The 16,829-nt window shown below is 43.6% G+C and overlaps 3 protein-coding genes across 3 annotated transcripts; 1 reads left to right on the forward strand and 2 right to left on the reverse strand.

Moving 5' to 3' along the window:
* Positions 1-1,550: 1,550 nt before the first annotated feature.
* Positions 1,551-2,294, reverse strand: LOC121766768. Its single transcript, XM_042163020.1, has 2 exons — positions 1,960-2,294; positions 1,551-1,851 (listed from the first exon to the last, which is right to left on the reverse strand). Exons 1-2 carry the CDS (start codon positions 2,292-2,294, stop codon positions 1,551-1,553), a joined length of 636 nt encoding a protein of 211 aa, XP_042018954.1.
* A 3,281-nt stretch (positions 2,295-5,575) lies between these two features.
* LOC121769208 lies at positions 5,576-7,378 on the forward strand. Its single transcript, XM_042165940.1, has one exon. The coding sequence runs from the start codon at positions 5,899-5,901 to the stop codon at positions 7,348-7,350; it is 1,452 nt and encodes a 483-aa protein (XP_042021874.1). The 5' UTR covers positions 5,576-5,898; the 3' UTR covers positions 7,351-7,378.
* A 67-nt stretch (positions 7,379-7,445) lies between these two features.
* On the reverse strand, positions 7,446-16,221 carry LOC121769207 (protein NUCLEAR FUSION DEFECTIVE 4-like). Its single transcript, XM_042165939.1, has 3 exons — positions 15,813-16,221; positions 8,037-8,941; positions 7,446-7,966 (listed from the first exon to the last, which is right to left on the reverse strand). Exons 1-3 carry the CDS (start codon positions 16,119-16,121, stop codon positions 7,495-7,497), a joined length of 1,686 nt encoding a protein of 561 aa, XP_042021873.1. The 5' UTR covers positions 16,122-16,221; the 3' UTR covers positions 7,446-7,494.
* Between the last annotated feature and the right edge of the window lie 608 nt (positions 16,222-16,829).

A 16,829-nucleotide genomic window follows, 5' to 3' on the forward strand; every position in this document is an offset into this window, starting at 1 on the left:
TGTTTCCCTTTTTTTCTTTCATTAATCCATATTACTACATCTTATCTCATGCCTACTAATTGACCATTTCCTTCTTTTCTTTTTATCAATCCATATTATATCTTATCTAATTCTACTAAAATATATTTTTCTTTTTTTCTTTTATATTACCAATACACCTTATATCATGCTCATTAATTTTCTTTGGTTTCTTTCTTCTATTAATCCATATTAGATCTTATTTGATCTCATTCCTTTCTTACTTCTTTCTCGTTTCTTTTATTAATACATGTTGCATCTTATATCCTTCCATTTTCATTCTTTTATTAATCCATATTAGATCATATATTATGGCTAATAACTTAGAGCATCCATAATGGGCGGACTATAGCTCGCACTATAGCATCATCCGGGCTATAGTCAGCCAATGCAGATGGCCGCCCTAAGCCTCGCCCCAAGGTCGCGAACGATATATAGTCCGGGCTATAGTCCGCCCGCTGCGGGCACCCGGACTATCGTTTTCTAATTTTTTTTTGTTTTTTTTATCTTATTTTTCACTATATAAATACACCACCCTTTATCTTCATATCTCACGCCTTCCAATCTCTTTTCCCGATTCACTTCTCATCGAATAAATTTGGTCATGTGATTTTTAGTATTTCGCATTGTACTTTTTGGGTTTTTCAATAAAACGAAGATTTTCATATTGTGGTCTTAAATTTATGTATATTTCGTTATTTTATTATTATTAAAAACAAAACAATTAAAAATAAATATAAAATGATTGTTAAAAGATAGGGCAGGTTATAGGACGGGCTATAATCCACGCACTGCAAATGAAGAGGTAAGACTATAAAATGCTGACGTTGAGGACTATAAATTTGTATATGGCAGGCTATGGGACGGACTATATTATGGATGCTCTTAGGACATTGGGTGGTGTTAGCGGTGCAGGATGGAGTGCAATGCCGCACCTCCAAGCATCCATGAAAATCATAGAGATTGCTAAATACGGCCAAGCCTAAAAATCACACCTTAAACATTCAATTCTTTGTAGGTAAACATTTATCTTGAATAATGTGTAAGGTTACGACTAGTTAGGTAGTTTCTTTGTACACGCACATATTGCAAATTAGACTATTTGAAGATATTTCAATCCATTGAAAAGAATTATGCCTGTATAAAAAGCACCCATTTTTAATTTCTCTTTCACTATTATGTTCAGAAACAAGTAATTGCAACTTACAAGCCTAATTTAGGAAAGAGATTCACAAAACCTAGAAATAAGGAAGAGGTCAAAAATCTAACCGAAATGACATCATCATAAATGAGTCAACCAACATTTTGTAACAATCCAACTAAACTATGATCAAGATTCAAGACCACAGCAAAAGAGTATTTGTAATTGGAATTAATTTCTTCTTTTCTCCATTAGTTCATTTTCAGACAATAACCTAGTAAGTCTAACATATGTACGCATTCTATATAGCAAGCACAAGACAAGAAAATCATTTCTACACATCAAAGATAGAAGAGCAAGAAACACTAGATATAAGAAGGAACTAAACAGATCATGCAAATTTAGCATTATCATCATCACTTAGCTCATCTTCAACCCCAGAAAATTCCATTCTTGCAGAGGTCTGTTTAGCCCACTTGACAATCTTCTCAGCCTCCCAAGAAATCCTCTCCTCCTCCATAGCCTTCTTCATCAACCTTCTCTGACTTCTCACAGAAAAATTACTCAAATCGGATAACAGCTCATCGCTCTTCCCACAATCAAAACCCCTATTTTCTTTGTTCTTTTTCCTCGACGCCTTTTTAGGAGAACACAAAAAGCAGCCGCCTTTCGCCGCTGGAGAGGCAGACCGACTAGAGAAACCATCGTAAGAAGAGTGAGACAGAGACTTTGCCGCATTTTTCTTCAATTATCGCTGTGGGATTTCTTTGAAAGGTGATTCGGTATCAGAGAAGTTGCACTTTTCATCTGGGACTTCTGTCGAACGCTTGGTGGGCTGATTTTCCACATTCTTCTCCGCGCCTTTTTCTTCTTCGCTGGAAACAAGGGGGGGTTTTGCTTGATTTGGGGTGTCGTTCGCGTGTGAAAGGTTGAAGCTTTTTGTGGGATTCGCGGCTGAAGATGGGAAAGATTTGAGCTTCTGAAAGCGGGTTTGGAGACGGGAAGGGAGGCCGTCGTCGTTGAAGCCGGCGCAATTGACGGCGGCTACCTGCTCGAGAACGGTGGCGTCCATGACCTGAGATAAGAGCTCCTCTACTGCCTTGTGGTCGTCGCTATCAGTGAAGAAATCGGCCATTGTTGGAGAATGACAAGAATTTCGGTGTGATTTTTCTTAAAAAGAGGTGTTTGATTACAATCACAACGGCTCTCTCATGAATTTGACGTTAGTAGTGGTCAAAGTGGGTCCCATCGCGCTCTCAAATTTGTTTTTGAGAAATTGAGACCACTAAAATAATCATATGAATTGATGACGCTATTAATTTATTATATTCTTTTATTCATACGTCGTAATAACCTAAAAATAATCGAACATGAAAATATATGAAAATTCAAATGTGACACAGTTCCAATGGATTTTGCATTAAATAGTTAATCAGCTGATATCTCATATGGAAATAAGCACGATTCGTTTTTTCAGTATATAGATGACAAAGCTACTATCAAATTATTGACCAACGATCTCATTAATTAAAAAGGTGCTTTGGTAAAACTTCAATGATGTAGAGGTTCAAAATGTAATTCCGACATTTTTTGTTGTTAGAGCATCCACAATAGCGCCTAGCGCACCGCCTAGCCGAGCGTCGGCGCTAGGCGGTGCGCTAGGCGAACTATTGCAGCCGCCTAGCCGATTTCGCGGAAAAAAACCGCCTAGCGCTCGGCGGTTCCGCGGCGCTAGGCGATCCGCTAGGCGCTATTGCAGCATCCGGATCGCCTAGCGCACCGCCTAGCGCGAATTTTTAATTTGTTAATTTTTTATTCCGAAACACTATATATACGCGACTTGCCTGTCATTTTCATTCGCACCACTTGTATTAACGAGTACTCTCTCTATCTAAATTTCTGTACAAGATCAACAACGGTAAATGGATCTCAACAACGAGCCTACTTCAGAGAGTAGCAGATCTCAAACTCCCCCGATCCCCGTGGGAGGTGGATGGAGTCAGATGCACCCGAGTCAGATGCACCCATACTACAACATGTACCCGTGGCAGCAGATGATGCCCGGGATACCAACGGGGGGGAGTCCGCCGGGGGCGTTTCCGGCGATGTCGGGGTGGGCACCCAGTGTCCAGATGCCGGGGTGGGCACCCAGAATGCAGAAGATGCCAACGGAGGCCGCGCTTCCGGCCCAGTTTGACACTTTCTCCTTCGATGACTTGGGGATAGATCTTTCCGGTATTCCGGATGCTCCCGTTCAAACGGGGGGCGCAGGGCGGGGTCGGGGCGCCCCAAAGAAGAAAGGCAAGGGGAAAAGGGTCGGCGAGTCCTCGCAGCCGGGTGAGGACGACAACGCGGTACGGAGGAGGTGGACGGACGCGGAGAACGTCGCTCTGTCCAAGGCGTGGGTGAGTGTTTGCGACGATCCTCTCGTTTCGAACAACCAGAGGATCGTCAACTTGTGGGGCAAGATAGCAGCAGCCTACCAGAGGTTTTGCCCGGAGGGGAGGCCACGCAATGGGGAGGATTGCCGGAAGGCGTGGGACCGAATCAGGGTTGCGGTCTCCCGATTTTCGGGCTTGTACACCAACGCCCTCCGCATGATGAGCAATGGGCAAACTGAGGACGACTGCAGGAGGATAGCGGAGAAAGCCTTCCCCCTGAAGGGGGTGTACAAGGACTTCACCTACTGGAACTGCTATCTTGTGCTGAACGACTCCGAGAAGTTTCAAGTAGGTGTCGACTCTGGCTGGCCGAAGAAGCAACGGCTGAACTATTCCGGTGATTTCAGCGGCAGTAGCGGTGGTTCCCACGACCTCCCTGAGACGGCCCAGGAGGTCCCGACCCCTCGTTCGTTTGCTCGCCGTACTCGCCCGGTTGGGCACAGGCGGGCTCAACGGGAGGCGATAGGGGTCACCGGGGGTTCACAGGAGGTCCAGTCGGCATCCCCCCTTGGCCAATCCACAGCGGATCTCAAATTCTTCGCGCGTCAACAAACGCACGCTCAGATGGTCAAGACGATGGCCGAATGGGGGGCGGCGGTGGACCCCGTGGATAAGAGTTTGCTTCAAACATTGCTCCTGAGCATGCAGGAGGATTTGGAGGCGGCACGGAGGGAAGCTGCCGGGAGTAGAGGCGACGGCGACGGAGGCGGAGGCGATGGTGGCGACAGCGACGGAGGAGACGACGACGGCGACGAGGAGTGAATTATTGTACTTTTTTTTTAATTATTGTACTTTTTTTTAATTATTGTAATATTTTTAAATTATTGTACTTTTTTAAATTTTTAATAGTATTATTAATGTTTCACGTATATGTCTCGTAAATTAAATTCCGTATATTGTGTGATTGTTAATTATGTCATTTTATATAATTGTTATTAGTGATGTGGCTATTGATGTGGCTGGGCTATTTATGATGTAGCTAGGCTATGGCTGGGCTATTTATGATGTGGCAGGAGGATTTTTAGTGCTGATGATGTGGCAGTGGCTAGGCTATGGCTGGGCTATTGCTGAGCTATTCCTATTGTGGATGGCCTTATGGGATAGCTCAGATGAGTCTTCAAAGAAGTAATTGAGTTTAAGGTCTTAGATTCAAATTTGGGTATATGTGTTCACTTTACAAGAAATGAATCAAAGCTTTTAGAGTTGGTAGAGTGTGTGAGGACAAAAAAGGCCATATGAATATCCCAAAATTCCACACATAAAGAATACACAACGACATCATAGTAAAAGTCACTAAATTATATAGTTGGAGCAAGAGAGGGTATATTATAGAAAGGATAAAGAAGAGTGTAGAAAGAGTTATTTACTAAGGAAGACAGTATCTAAAATAATAGTTGGCCGAGGAACACATAAAGCAGGAATACAGTGTTCTTTTGATTGCTTCTCTCACATACTCGATACATATGGATGGATCATCTTACGACAAATACTAGTCTACATTACACACTGTCACGAATGTGATTGCAACGCTGGCCAGTAGGCCCAACTATCTGAGCCCAATACAGCTAAATAAGTTAAAATCGCACCACCATATGCGGCAAATTTGGCGTTGACTTTGGCTACTTACGAAGTAAAGAAGATCTCTCATCTTCAAATACTAATATAAATCTAAATTAGGTTGCTGAAACTTTGTGGAACTCTACCTAATTAATTCTCCTACCAGTAACAAATTATTATTCTGAGCAATCTTTTAATATATTGAGCCATCATATAATATATGACATCGACGCCCATTCTTGAATGCCTAATACTTTAATGTTTTGGAATCTCTTGGATTTTTTTTTGGATATTTCATGACATCCATGAGTATTTTAATACCAAACGATAAAAGTGTTCATTGTATTATGAGATTATGGAATGATTTCTCTTCACTTCTAATACACAATCCAAAAGTGGTATAGCTCGTGCTCAAACTTTAAGTATTTTCCAATAAAATTTTATATACAATTACAACATTATTTTCCCTTTTCTTTTTTTTTTCGGAAATTAGCATAACATTCGTTGAGAAGTCAAATTGTGTGAAAGAGAAGAAAAATCACACTATCTTCCACTTCCACTCACATGGGGCATCAACTTTGCACTAAAAGGCCATTTCTTCCACACTAAAAAACAACACACACTTTGCTTCATTCCTAGCCTAACTAAGCCTAAGCTACTCCTCCATATCAACATTCTCATTGATGAAAAACTCATTCTCCTCCACCATCACCATCACCACCACCAAGAACCTCAAATAATATGGCCGCCGCCGCCAAGCCCAAGAAAGCCAACCCCGTCAACCTCCGCTCCAACCTCGCCATCACTCTCTTCTTCATCGTAGTCTTCACCATCCCCGCCCTCCTCCTCCTCCACACCCCTTCCAACTACATCTCCACCAACCTCTGCTCCAACTCCGATAAGCCCTGGTCCGGCGACCTCCGCCGCGCCCAATTCTCCTGGAACAAGCTCTCCTTCCACGCAGGCGCCCCTCCGCCCCACACCCTCCGCATCGCCGTCTTCTCCCGCAAGTGGCCCACCTCCTCCACCCCGGGCGGCATGGAGCGTCACGCCCACACCCTCCACACCGCCCTCTCCCGCCGCGGCCACGACGTCCACATCTTCACCTCCCCTCCCGCCGTCCCCCTCCCCTCCCCCGCCGCCGCCTCCTCCTCTCCAGTGATCCACTTCCACGAAGGCGAGCCAGAGAAATGGCGATACAACAAAGCTTGGGAGCAATACGAAGAGGAGAATCGCAAGAACAAATTCGACGTGATCCACTCCGAGAGCGTTGCGCTGCCGTTCTGGCTCGCGCGCGGCCTCGAAAACCTCGCCGTGTCGTGGCACGGAATCGCGCTAGAGAGCGTGCAATCGAGCATCTACCAAGACCTGACTCGAAAATCCGGCGAGATCATGTCGCCGGCGTTCAATCAGAGCCTGCAAGTGATGATCCCCAAGGTCCTAGACGAGATTAGATTCTTCTCACACTACCACCACCACGTCGCCATCAGCGACAGCTGCGGCGAGATGCTCCGCGACGTCTACCAGATCCCGCTCAAACGAGTCCACGTCATCGTCAACGGCGTCGACGAGAACGATTTCAAGCAAAATCTCAAATTAGGGCACGATTTTCGCGCCAAAATCGGAATTCCCCCAAATGCGACCCTGGTCCTCGGCGTGGCCGGGAGATTGGTGAAGGACAAGGGGCATCCGCTGCTGTACGTGGCATTCTCGATGCTGAAGAAGAAGAACTCCGGCGCGTACCTGATCGTCGCCGGCGCGGGGCCGTGGATGCAACGGTACAAGGAGATGGGGAATCAGGTGATCGTGCTGGGATCGATGAATCCGTCAGAATTGCGAGGGTTTTACAACGCGATCGACGTGTTTGTGAACCCTACGCTGCGGCCGCAGGGGCTGGATCTGACTCTGATGGAGGCGATGATGAGCGGGAAGCCGGTGATGGCATCGAGGTTTCCGAGCATCAAGGGGACTATCGTGGTTGACGATGAGTACGGATTCATGTTCTCGCCGAACGTGGACTCACTGTACGAGGCGCTGGAGGAAGCGGCGACGGAGGGGGCGGAGAGGCTGGCGGAGAGAGGGAGGGCTTGCCGGGAATATGCGAGCTCGATGTTCACGGCGAGGAAAATGGCAATGGCATATGAGCGATTATTTCTTTGTATAAAAAATGAGACCTTTTGTATCTACTCTTAGATGGATTTTGTTTCATTTTTTCCTTTCCTATTTATTTCGAAATAGTATGTATTAATTTCCTGAGTTTTCAGGCACATATTTACCACACAAAAAAATTTAGCTACAAGAAGTTCATTTTTCATTTCAATGGAAATGTTGAAAAATCTAAGACAAAATCATAGATCTTCTATTTGTTTCAAATCTGTGATATGCAGGTTTAGTTCTCAAAAACAAGATCATACTAGAGGCTAATCCCACAAGAGAAATGCAACCCCACCCCACAAATGTCAAGAAATAGCACTTCCTCCCCATACATACCAATGTCTCCCCCACGAGCCCAACCCCTGCCGTTGCGTTCATGTCATAGACCGCCGCTGCCAAGAAGCCGTAGACGAGGGACCCGATTGGGATGTTCGTGATGAGAATGTTGTGGTTCACACCCATGCCATTTGCCCCGAACAGTTCTGACGTTATTGAAACTGCAGCTGCAAATATGAACCCCGAGCTCAGCCCGATCATCGCTGTCCCTACTCGGATCATGAAGGCTTGGTCTCCGAACGCTGAGAGGATAAGGAACGCGGTTGGCGTGGGGAGGAGAGCTATGGCCAGCCACCCAGTTCTGGCAAAGTTGACCTTCCTGCAGAAATATGGCATATTTATTTTCAAATTTATGCAGCATCATCTACAAATGGAGCTTCACTACTTACCTTCGAATGTAGTCTGGTGTGGCTGAGAGGAAGCGGCCGAAGAAGGAGAAAGAGGAATATATCGTGATGAACTCAGGGGTGACTGAGCTATGCCCAAGTGACTGAGCAATCTGCCCAAGATTATTGCTGTACACAAGACCTACGGTTCCTCCACAGAAATAAGCGACAAAGTATAGCCAAAAGTCGAACCTACGTACGAGCTCCCCTGCTGTGTGTTCGTGCCCGAGCATCACTAGCTGGTCCTTCGTGATGACCGCACAGCTGTTCAGTCCAGACATGCCGTGTACTGATGATGCGCCATCATTTCCAGAGTAGGTCAGCCCATTTTCCCCGCTGCTGGCACGGCTGAGGAGCTGTTTATGCAGCTCAAGATCCTCAGCATCGACGAGAATGAACCCTGAGCCATCGAGCTGGAAGCTGCTGTAGACTGTGGTGTGGAACCACTCTCTGGCGTACAGAATGGCGGGGATCCCTAGAGGGAGGATCAGAAGGAAGATGGCTCCACACCAGAGGAGTCGAGCTGTGAACGGATCTGATGGGTGGAGGAAGAGGAGATATAGCCCGGTGACGACTGCTGGCATGTTTAGCTTGAGGAATGTGAAGTGGTCGCGTTTGCCATCGTCCGGGTCCAGCAGATCGAGGGGGGGCTGGCGGAGGATGGGAATCAGAGCCACGAGGGATGTGACGAGGGGTATCAAGGCGTTGAGGAGGAGGTAAACAGCGGATGAGGAAGGGCTGAGGGACTTCACCGCGAGGTTGTATAGAGCTGCGCTCACGCCATTGAAGCTAACGGTGAGGGAGAGCGCGAGCGGCTTTGCAGAGGGGAAATTCTTGATGCAGAGGACAAAGCAGACTGTGTTGAACCAGCAGATGCTGCAACCAGCTAACAAGCAAAGCAAGAATACCTGTAGCAGAAATTCGATAATGCAGTGCCACTGCATTAAATGATGCTATAATAGTAATACACAACATACTTTTCATCACTGCAATTGATACTTTCATATTGATTATATCTTCACATATTTTCAAATTGTTTGTTAGGTTACCAATAGATAACATAGCACACCTATAAAATACTCAAATCCTATAACCATGACTGAGTTTATTCAATCAAAAGCTTAGCATTAGGTTTAGGAAAGAACTTAGCTACACAAATCCCAAATCTACCTGTATAGGTTTGAATATCGTAAATGAAAAAATGAATCAAGAATTAGTCATAACTCATAAGTCATAACAAGTTGTGATTCCTATGAAGCCATTGTTGCCACAAAAATGCTAGATAAAGTGATAACTTAAAAAATACTACTGAAGTCGACATTTCCCAAGAAAAAATAAAGTTCACTTCTACAGATTTGAGGCCATCATAATTTTTTTTTGATATGTGACCATTCTTCGGGTAAAAATCATGAAATTATTATTCTCGAAAACAGTAAAATATAGTACTAAAAAGAGAAGATATTGCAGCGATTTGACTAACCATCCATTTTCTTGTTGGTTTCTAGGTTTAAAAGAGATACACCCTGGCGTAATACAACTCAAAAGAAAGAATACAAAAGGGGAAACTGAACTGAAATGAAATTACAATTGAGAAATCGAAACAGTAACTGTGAACAATTGTTTAGCCGAGTCGAGGAGGCCTCTTTCTGCAAGACGAGATACGCCCCGGTAGTACTCTCGATTTGGCGTGTCGTCAACAAAGAGAGGGAGAGGGCAGAGCTTTCGACAGAAAAACAATGCAGAGAGAGGGAGAGAGCTTATGCGTGTGAATGTTGTGTATGATGTGTCTAATCCAGTGGAATGACTAGCCTATTTATAGGTCAAGCCACCATGCAGGGTCAACCAAGCCATGAAGGCTCATCATGGCGCATTCGTAACCGTCGGCGGTTACAAGCTTGTGGCAGGAGTGTGCCTTACGCGTGTGGAGCGTGTGGATTTCTCACGTGGCAGCCGTGTAGGCTTTGACTGTGCCACGCTTGACGATGTGTCAAGCCACTTGGATTGCTGACTCAGCGGTGGTCTAAAAAGATTACTACGGGTCCAGACCCAAGCCCAAAGACCACCCAAAGACCAATTGCCAAGATCCAAGTCCAAGTCCAAGATCAAGATCGAGACCGAGCCCCGCGACCACGATCACGAGCACGGGCTCGGGCGGGCGGCGCGCGCGTGTGAGCTCTTTCACCCATCTTGGTCCACTATAATTATTAAGTAACATAAAGTCACTTAATTTAAGCACATTAAAAGATGTGTCACTTCTCCTATGTGGAATAATTAACACTAGTTAATTATTCCCTAAGCTCAAACTCCAAGCTTTAATTAAAAGCTAATTATACCCAACTTTAATCCACTATTTCTCACTCACCGGAAATCGGATTTGAGAATGTGAATATACTACATTTATCTATGTAAAATGTAGATCGACGCTATATCATTTAATTTCACAAAATTAGATGTCTCGTCACTCTTATTATTTGGTCAAAATCCATTGACCGGACATATATTATTCCATGATTTCTACAATCCCCCACATGAGTGGAAATAGTCAAATGCATATGCATGCAGACACAAGCTCAACCCTCGAGAGGTATATAAGAATAAGGATAGGTGGTTGTTGGCTTTGAACCCTCCATAGTCAACACCATCGGATACACAGGCGGCTTAGTAGCGCGATGATTTGAATTAATCCCCCATGGCGTGCACCGAGACAATGGTGTTAACGTTTAAACACCTCAAACCTCATCCGTTCTAATATTTTGTGTCCTTTGCGGCCTTGGACACCACTTTGGGTTCATAAGTGTGTTATTTGAAGCGGCCTCACTTCACACTTATATAGGTGATTCCTAATCGAGTATCTTGCCCTACTCGGTCTCCTTGAGAACTCAATCTCCTCGAGATCCTTTAGGAGTCATTAAAAGTCATAGACTTAGCCTCACCACTAGGCAAGCTTTCTGACACTCTATTGCTCTCTAGGGAATAGATATAGTTGAGTGTTTCTCATGAACTCTCATAGCTTAGTTGTCCCTTTGAACCAAGTTCTTGAGATCTCCAGTCATCATGGTTGGGTTACCACTATGATAATTCTTTAGTTTGTGGATTTCAAACCCATTCCCTCTAGCAACTTATTCATTTGATCGCGGTTTAACCCTTTGGTTAGCGAATCCGCTAGATTATCTATTGACTTCACATAGTCAATTGTAATCACCCCTGTTGTGATCAAATGTCTCACGGTGTTATGTCGTCGGCGTATATGTCGAGACTTACCATTATAGAAGCCATTGTTTGCCCTTCCAATAGCCGCTTGGCTATAGCAGTGGATCAGCACTGGTGGCACTTGGCTTATACCAACATGAAATATCTTCAAGGAAGTTCTTAAGCCACTCGGCTTCCTCACCAGCCTTATCTAAGGCGATGAACTCCGATTTCATTGTTGATCGGGCTATACATGTCTGTTTTGTGGATTTCCACGATACACCACCACTCCCAATAGTAAAGACGTATCCACTTGTTGAAAGTGAGTCTCTATTGTCGGATATCCAATTTGCATCACAGTACCCTTCAAGTACCGGGGGTATCTCGAGAAGTGTAGCCCATGATTTTGAGTATGTTTTAAATATCTCAAAACCCTCACAAGAGCTCTCCAATGCTCTTTGCTTGGATTGCTCGTGTAACGACTCAACTTGTTCACGACACAAGCAATGTAAGGTCGAGTGCAATTAGTCAAGTACATAATGCATCCGATGACCCGTGTTAAGATGATTCCATCAAACGTTCTTAGAATTCAATTGGAGTCTTAACCGGCGCGCCATCATAGGCTTTGAATTTATTCAATATCTTCTTAACATAATGTGATTGTGTTAAGATGATTCCATCAAACATTCTTAGAATCTTCATTCCAAGAATTACATCGGCTAGACCCATCTCTTTCATGTCAAAGTTTCTCTTTAACATGGCCTTTGTATCGTTAATTACTTGAGTGTTGCTACCCAAGATTAACATATCATCAACATATAGACACACTATAACATGGCCGTTATTAGTGCTCTTGATGTAGACACATTTGTCGCACTCGTTGATTTTAAACCCATTTGATAACATCACATTATCAAACTTCAAGTGTCATTGCAATGACGCTTGTTTCAATCTATATAGAGACTTTACGAGCTTGCATACCTTTTTCTCTTGTCCAGGTACTACAAACCCTTCGGGTTGTTCCATATAAATTTCGTCATCTAGTTCACCATTTAGAAACGCGGTCTTTACATCCATTTGATGAATCTCAAGATTGTGCAATGCAGCAATAGCGAGAAACACTCGGATAGATGTAATCTATGTTACAGGTGAATAGGTATCGAATAAGTCATGTCATTCCTTTTGTTTAAAACCCTTTACTACTAGTCGGGCTTTATACTTATTCACTGTTCCATCGGCCTTAAATTTCATTTTAAGTACCCATTTGCAACCTAGAGGTTTCGCAGCTTCAGGTAGATCCACCAACACCCAAGTGTGGTTTAGCAAAATTGAATCAATTTCGCTTTGAACATCGTCTCTACAATGTAGCCCGTCTGGGCCATCGAAAGCTACTTTTATAGATGTTGGTTCTTCATCTAACATAAAAGCAATGTAGTCAGGACCAAATATTTTTAGTGTTCTGACCCTACTACCACGTCTTAGTCCTGTATCCTTTGGATCAGGCCTTGCATGCTTGCGCGATTCAGGTTCCTCGTCCGCTGATTTAGAACTAGTGGCTTCTACTTCAATTCTTGTCTCAGAATTGGTTAAGACTTTTTCCCTGTCCTTGCAAAGAAATGTATTTTCGAGAAATACAGCATTACTTTACTCAACTGTTGTTCCTACTGTAATAGTCTATATTTCAGACTTGTGAACAACAAATCGATATGCACTACTATTAAGTGCATATCCAATGAAGATGCAATCAACCGTTTTGGTCCGATTGTAACTTCTTTGAGCGGAGGAACCATCACATTTGCCAAACACCCCCACACTTTGAGGTATTTGTAGGATGGCTTCCTTCTCTTCCACAACTCATAAGGAGTAACATCTTTTCCTTTGAGAGGGATTTTATTCAAGATATAGTTGGCTGTCAAAACAGCTTCCCCCACATGTTATGTGGTAATCCTGAAGTTAGAAGCAGTGCATTCATCATCTCTTTTAGAGTTCGATTCTTGCATTCTGCGACATCATTAGATTGTGGTGAATATGGAGTAGTTGTTTGATGAATTATACCACTTGCGTAGCATAACTTCTCAAACGGGGCTACATATTCGCCTCCTCTATCGCTTCGAATCGTTTTGATTTTACACCCAAGTTGATTCTCAACTTCGTTCTTATAATTTTTGAACGCTTCTATTGCTTCATCTTTACTTCTTAAAAGATAAATGTAGCAATACCTTGTGCAATCATCTATGAAAGTGATAAAGTACTTTTTACCACCTCTAGTTTGCACCATTTTTAAATCACATACGTCCGTGTGAATTAATTCAAGGGGTTTTGTGCTTCGTTCAACCGAGTGAAACGGCAACTTAGTCATTTTTGCTTCAAGACAAATTTCACATTTATCTTGGGTATCCACTTCATTAGTCTTTAGTAAATCTAAATTCACTAATCTTTTAATGGCTTTTGAATTTACATGTCTCAATCTACAATGCCACAAATTTGAACACTCAGTCAAGTAAGAGGAAGTAGATGCTTTATTATTATTAGCCAACGGCTTTGCAACACTGCGAGTTGCCACACTAAGCTTGAAAAGTCCATCGGTTACATAACCTTTTCCGAGTGACTTTCCAAACTTGTACAATGCAAACCTAGCAGACTCAAATACAAGTTTAAACCCCTTATTAATTAGTATTGATCCTGACACTAGGTTTTTGCGGATGTCCGTGACATGCAGCACATCCTTCAAAGTGATAGTGACGCCAGACGTCATCATGAGAATCACGTTGCCAATGCCGAGAACTTCGGACGATGCTTGATTCCCCATGTTGATCTTCCTTCCTTCAACCGCAGTGTAGGAGGCAAACTTGCTCCTATCTGAGCAGACATGAGCAGTAGCGCCGGTGTCGATGTACCAGCCACCCTTGTTATCAACAAGGTTAACTTCTTCAGTGACCACAGCAATGAGGTCGTTTTCATCCCAGTCTTTGAACTCATTCTCAATGACGTGGGCCGCCTGCTTCTTCTTCTTGCTGCAGCAATCCTTGGCAAAGTGGCCAGTTTTGCCACACTTGAAGCATTCTCCTTCAAATTGGAACCAACTGATCCACTCGAGGTGAATCCACCAGTGGGCCCAAGGGGGTTAACAAACTCCCAAGGGGTTGTTGATGAAGATGAATAGCGCCCGAGAGTGGGCATCATCGAGGGAATCGACGAAGTGTTGACAGGTCCAGTGGTCGCCATGGTGGAGGAAATGGCGGCGGCGGAGGTGGCAGCAGCGGTGTTGGATTCAGTCGACATCTCCAGCAAAGGTGTTAAATGTTTTGAAAGTGTTAAGTTCAGTTTATAGTCCAAATTCCTTCAAAGGCAAGTTATCTCGTCTTGCGATTGTTGGTTTCTGCGATTACAAGAGATACAGTCGGGCGTAATACAACTCAAAAGAAGGAATACAAAGGAGAAACTGAACTCAAATGAAATTACAATTGAGAAATCGAAACAGTAACCGTGAACAGTTGTTTAGCCGAGTCGAGGAGGCCTCTTTCCGCAAGACGAGATACGCCCCGGTAGTGCTCTCGGTTTGGCGTGTCGTCCCCAAAGTTAAAACGGCTACGTCTCTGGTGAAGCAGCACCGCAATCAACAGAGCTCCGGCGAACTGGATGGAGGAGAGGGCAAAGCTTTCGATAGAAAAACAATGCAGAGAGAGGGAAAGAGCATAGCGTGTGAATGTTGTGTATGATGTGTCTAATGCAGTGGAATGCCTAGCCTATTTATAGGCCAAGCCACCATGCAGGGTCAACCAAGCCATGAAGGCTCATCATGGCGCATTCGTAACAGTCGGCGGTTACAAGCTTGTGGCAGGAGTATACCTTACGCGTGTGGAGCATGTGGATTTCTCACGTGGCAGCCGTGTAGGCTTTGAATGTGTCACGCTTGACGATGTGTCAAGCCACTTGGATTGCTGACTCAGCGGTGGTCTAAAAAGATTACTACGGGTCCAGACCCAAGCCCAAAGACCACTCCAAAATCAATTGCCAAGTCCAACGCATTCGTAACCGTCGGCAGTTACAAGCTTGTGGCAGACCGAGCCCGAGGCCCGCGACCGCGACCGGCGGCGGCGCGCGTGTGGGTTCTTTCACCCATCTTGGTCCACTATAATTATTAAGTAACATAAAGTCACTTAATTTAAGCACATTAAAAGATGTGTCACTTCTCATATGTGGGATAATCAAAACTAGTTGATTATTCCCTAAGCTCAAACTCCAAGTTTTAATTAAAAACTAATTATGCTCAACTTTAATCCACTATTTCTCAATCACCGGAAATCGGATTTGAGAATGTGAATATACTACATTTATCTGCGTAAAATGTAGATCGACGCTATATCATCTAATTTCACAAAATTAGATGTCTCGTCACTCTTATTATTTGGTCAAAATCCATTGACCGGGCATATATTATTCCATGATTTCTACAATTCTACCATAAACACAAAAATTATATCATCAATCAACATATTTAAATTTTAATTGAAGATTAAGATTAAGATTAAGATTAAGATTAAGATTAAGATTAGAAAATACCTAATTGAGTGGGAGAGTGTAACTAACCACGAAATAGGGCAGCGTAATCACGTTACTAATTACGAGCCACTGCGCGCCGTAGCCGATGAATCCCATCGCCGCCGCGGCGAACATCACCGCCCACAGCGGCATCCACATCAGCGCCACACCAGACGACCACCCCACCGCCTTTCCGAGGTCCGACGCGGTGGCAAGGTAGTTGAGCTGGACCTGCGAAATTCCCAAAACCGCCTTCAGCTCCGATGAGTAGGCCGAGAAATCGAAGTTCGTCCCCGTGAACGCCTGAATCCAAATCGTGGCCACCAGAATCATCCATTTCCTCGATTGCGCAGCCATTGCAGCTTCGCCGCCGGTGAAATTTCCGGCCGATCGAAGAATGCCTCGGAATGATTACGTGGAGAGTTTTTTATTCGCTAATATTTTTGGTATATTTGAAGTGTAGAGGCTATTAAAGTTTGTCTCACAAATACCACAAAAATTTTAACATATCCTAATTTTTTTTATGTTTAAGTTAAGTCTCAAATGCTACTATATTTTAAATTCTTCATATGTGCAAGTCATTTAATATGTATAAGTTGAGTCATAAATATATTACTACTACAAAATTATTGATAATATCAGCTAAAGGCATGAGTTATTTAGTTTATAGTATCAAATATAACATGAGTTACGTTTTACATAATCAAAATATGATAGTTAATTTGTTTTTATATATTGTAGACTATTACAAAATGCTATCGTTTTACTCGCAGTTTATCTTATTTTGGGCTCAACTCAGTTGAATTGAATGGTGGCCCAAACACTTGTTGTCTAAGGCCCAATCCAGTTGGACCGTTATTTACACCCTGGAGGTCACCTTACTGCTTGTGCTTACGTTTTAGTTTGTGTACAGATCTGTATGGATCTGTGTTCTTTGTATTACTAATTCCTCTATTAAGGTGGCATTCGGTTACCATGACTAATATCATGATACTATTCATCTAGGATTAAGTTATGAGATTATTTTAGTTGGAGGGAGAGGCTATGACTAATTATCATGAGACT

This window comes from Salvia splendens, chromosome 15, assembly GCF_004379255.2.
Source record: "Salvia splendens isolate huo1 chromosome 15, SspV2, whole genome shotgun sequence".
Classification (NCBI taxonomy): domain Eukaryota; kingdom Viridiplantae; phylum Streptophyta; class Magnoliopsida; order Lamiales; family Lamiaceae; genus Salvia; species Salvia splendens.

Excerpts from the sequence above, each read along its gene's own strand:
- LOC121766768 (XM_042163020.1), bottom strand. The coding sequence starts at position 2,294 with ATGGCCGATTTCTTCACTGATAGCGACGACCACAAGGCAGTAGAGGAG. Across the intron at positions 1,852-1,959 it reads ACAGAAGTCCCAGATGAAAA|TCGGTCTGCCTCTCCAGCGG; the intron begins GTGCAACTTCTC and ends TGGTTTCTCTAG.
- LOC121769207 (XM_042165939.1), bottom strand. The coding sequence starts at position 16,121 with ATGGCTGCGCAATCGAGGAAATGGATGATTCTGGTGGCCACGATTTGG. Across the intron at positions 8,942-15,812 it reads TTACGCTGCCCTATTTCGTG|GTATTCTTGCTTTGCTTGTT; the intron begins GTTAGTTACACT and ends TTTCTGCTACAG. Across the intron at positions 7,967-8,036 it reads ACACCAGACTACATTCGAAG|GAAGGTCAACTTTGCCAGAA; the intron begins GTAAGTAGTGAA and ends ATATTTCTGCAG.
- LOC121769208 (XM_042165940.1), top strand. The coding sequence starts at position 5,899 with ATGGCCGCCGCCGCCAAGCCCAAGAAAGCCAACCCCGTCAACCTCCGC.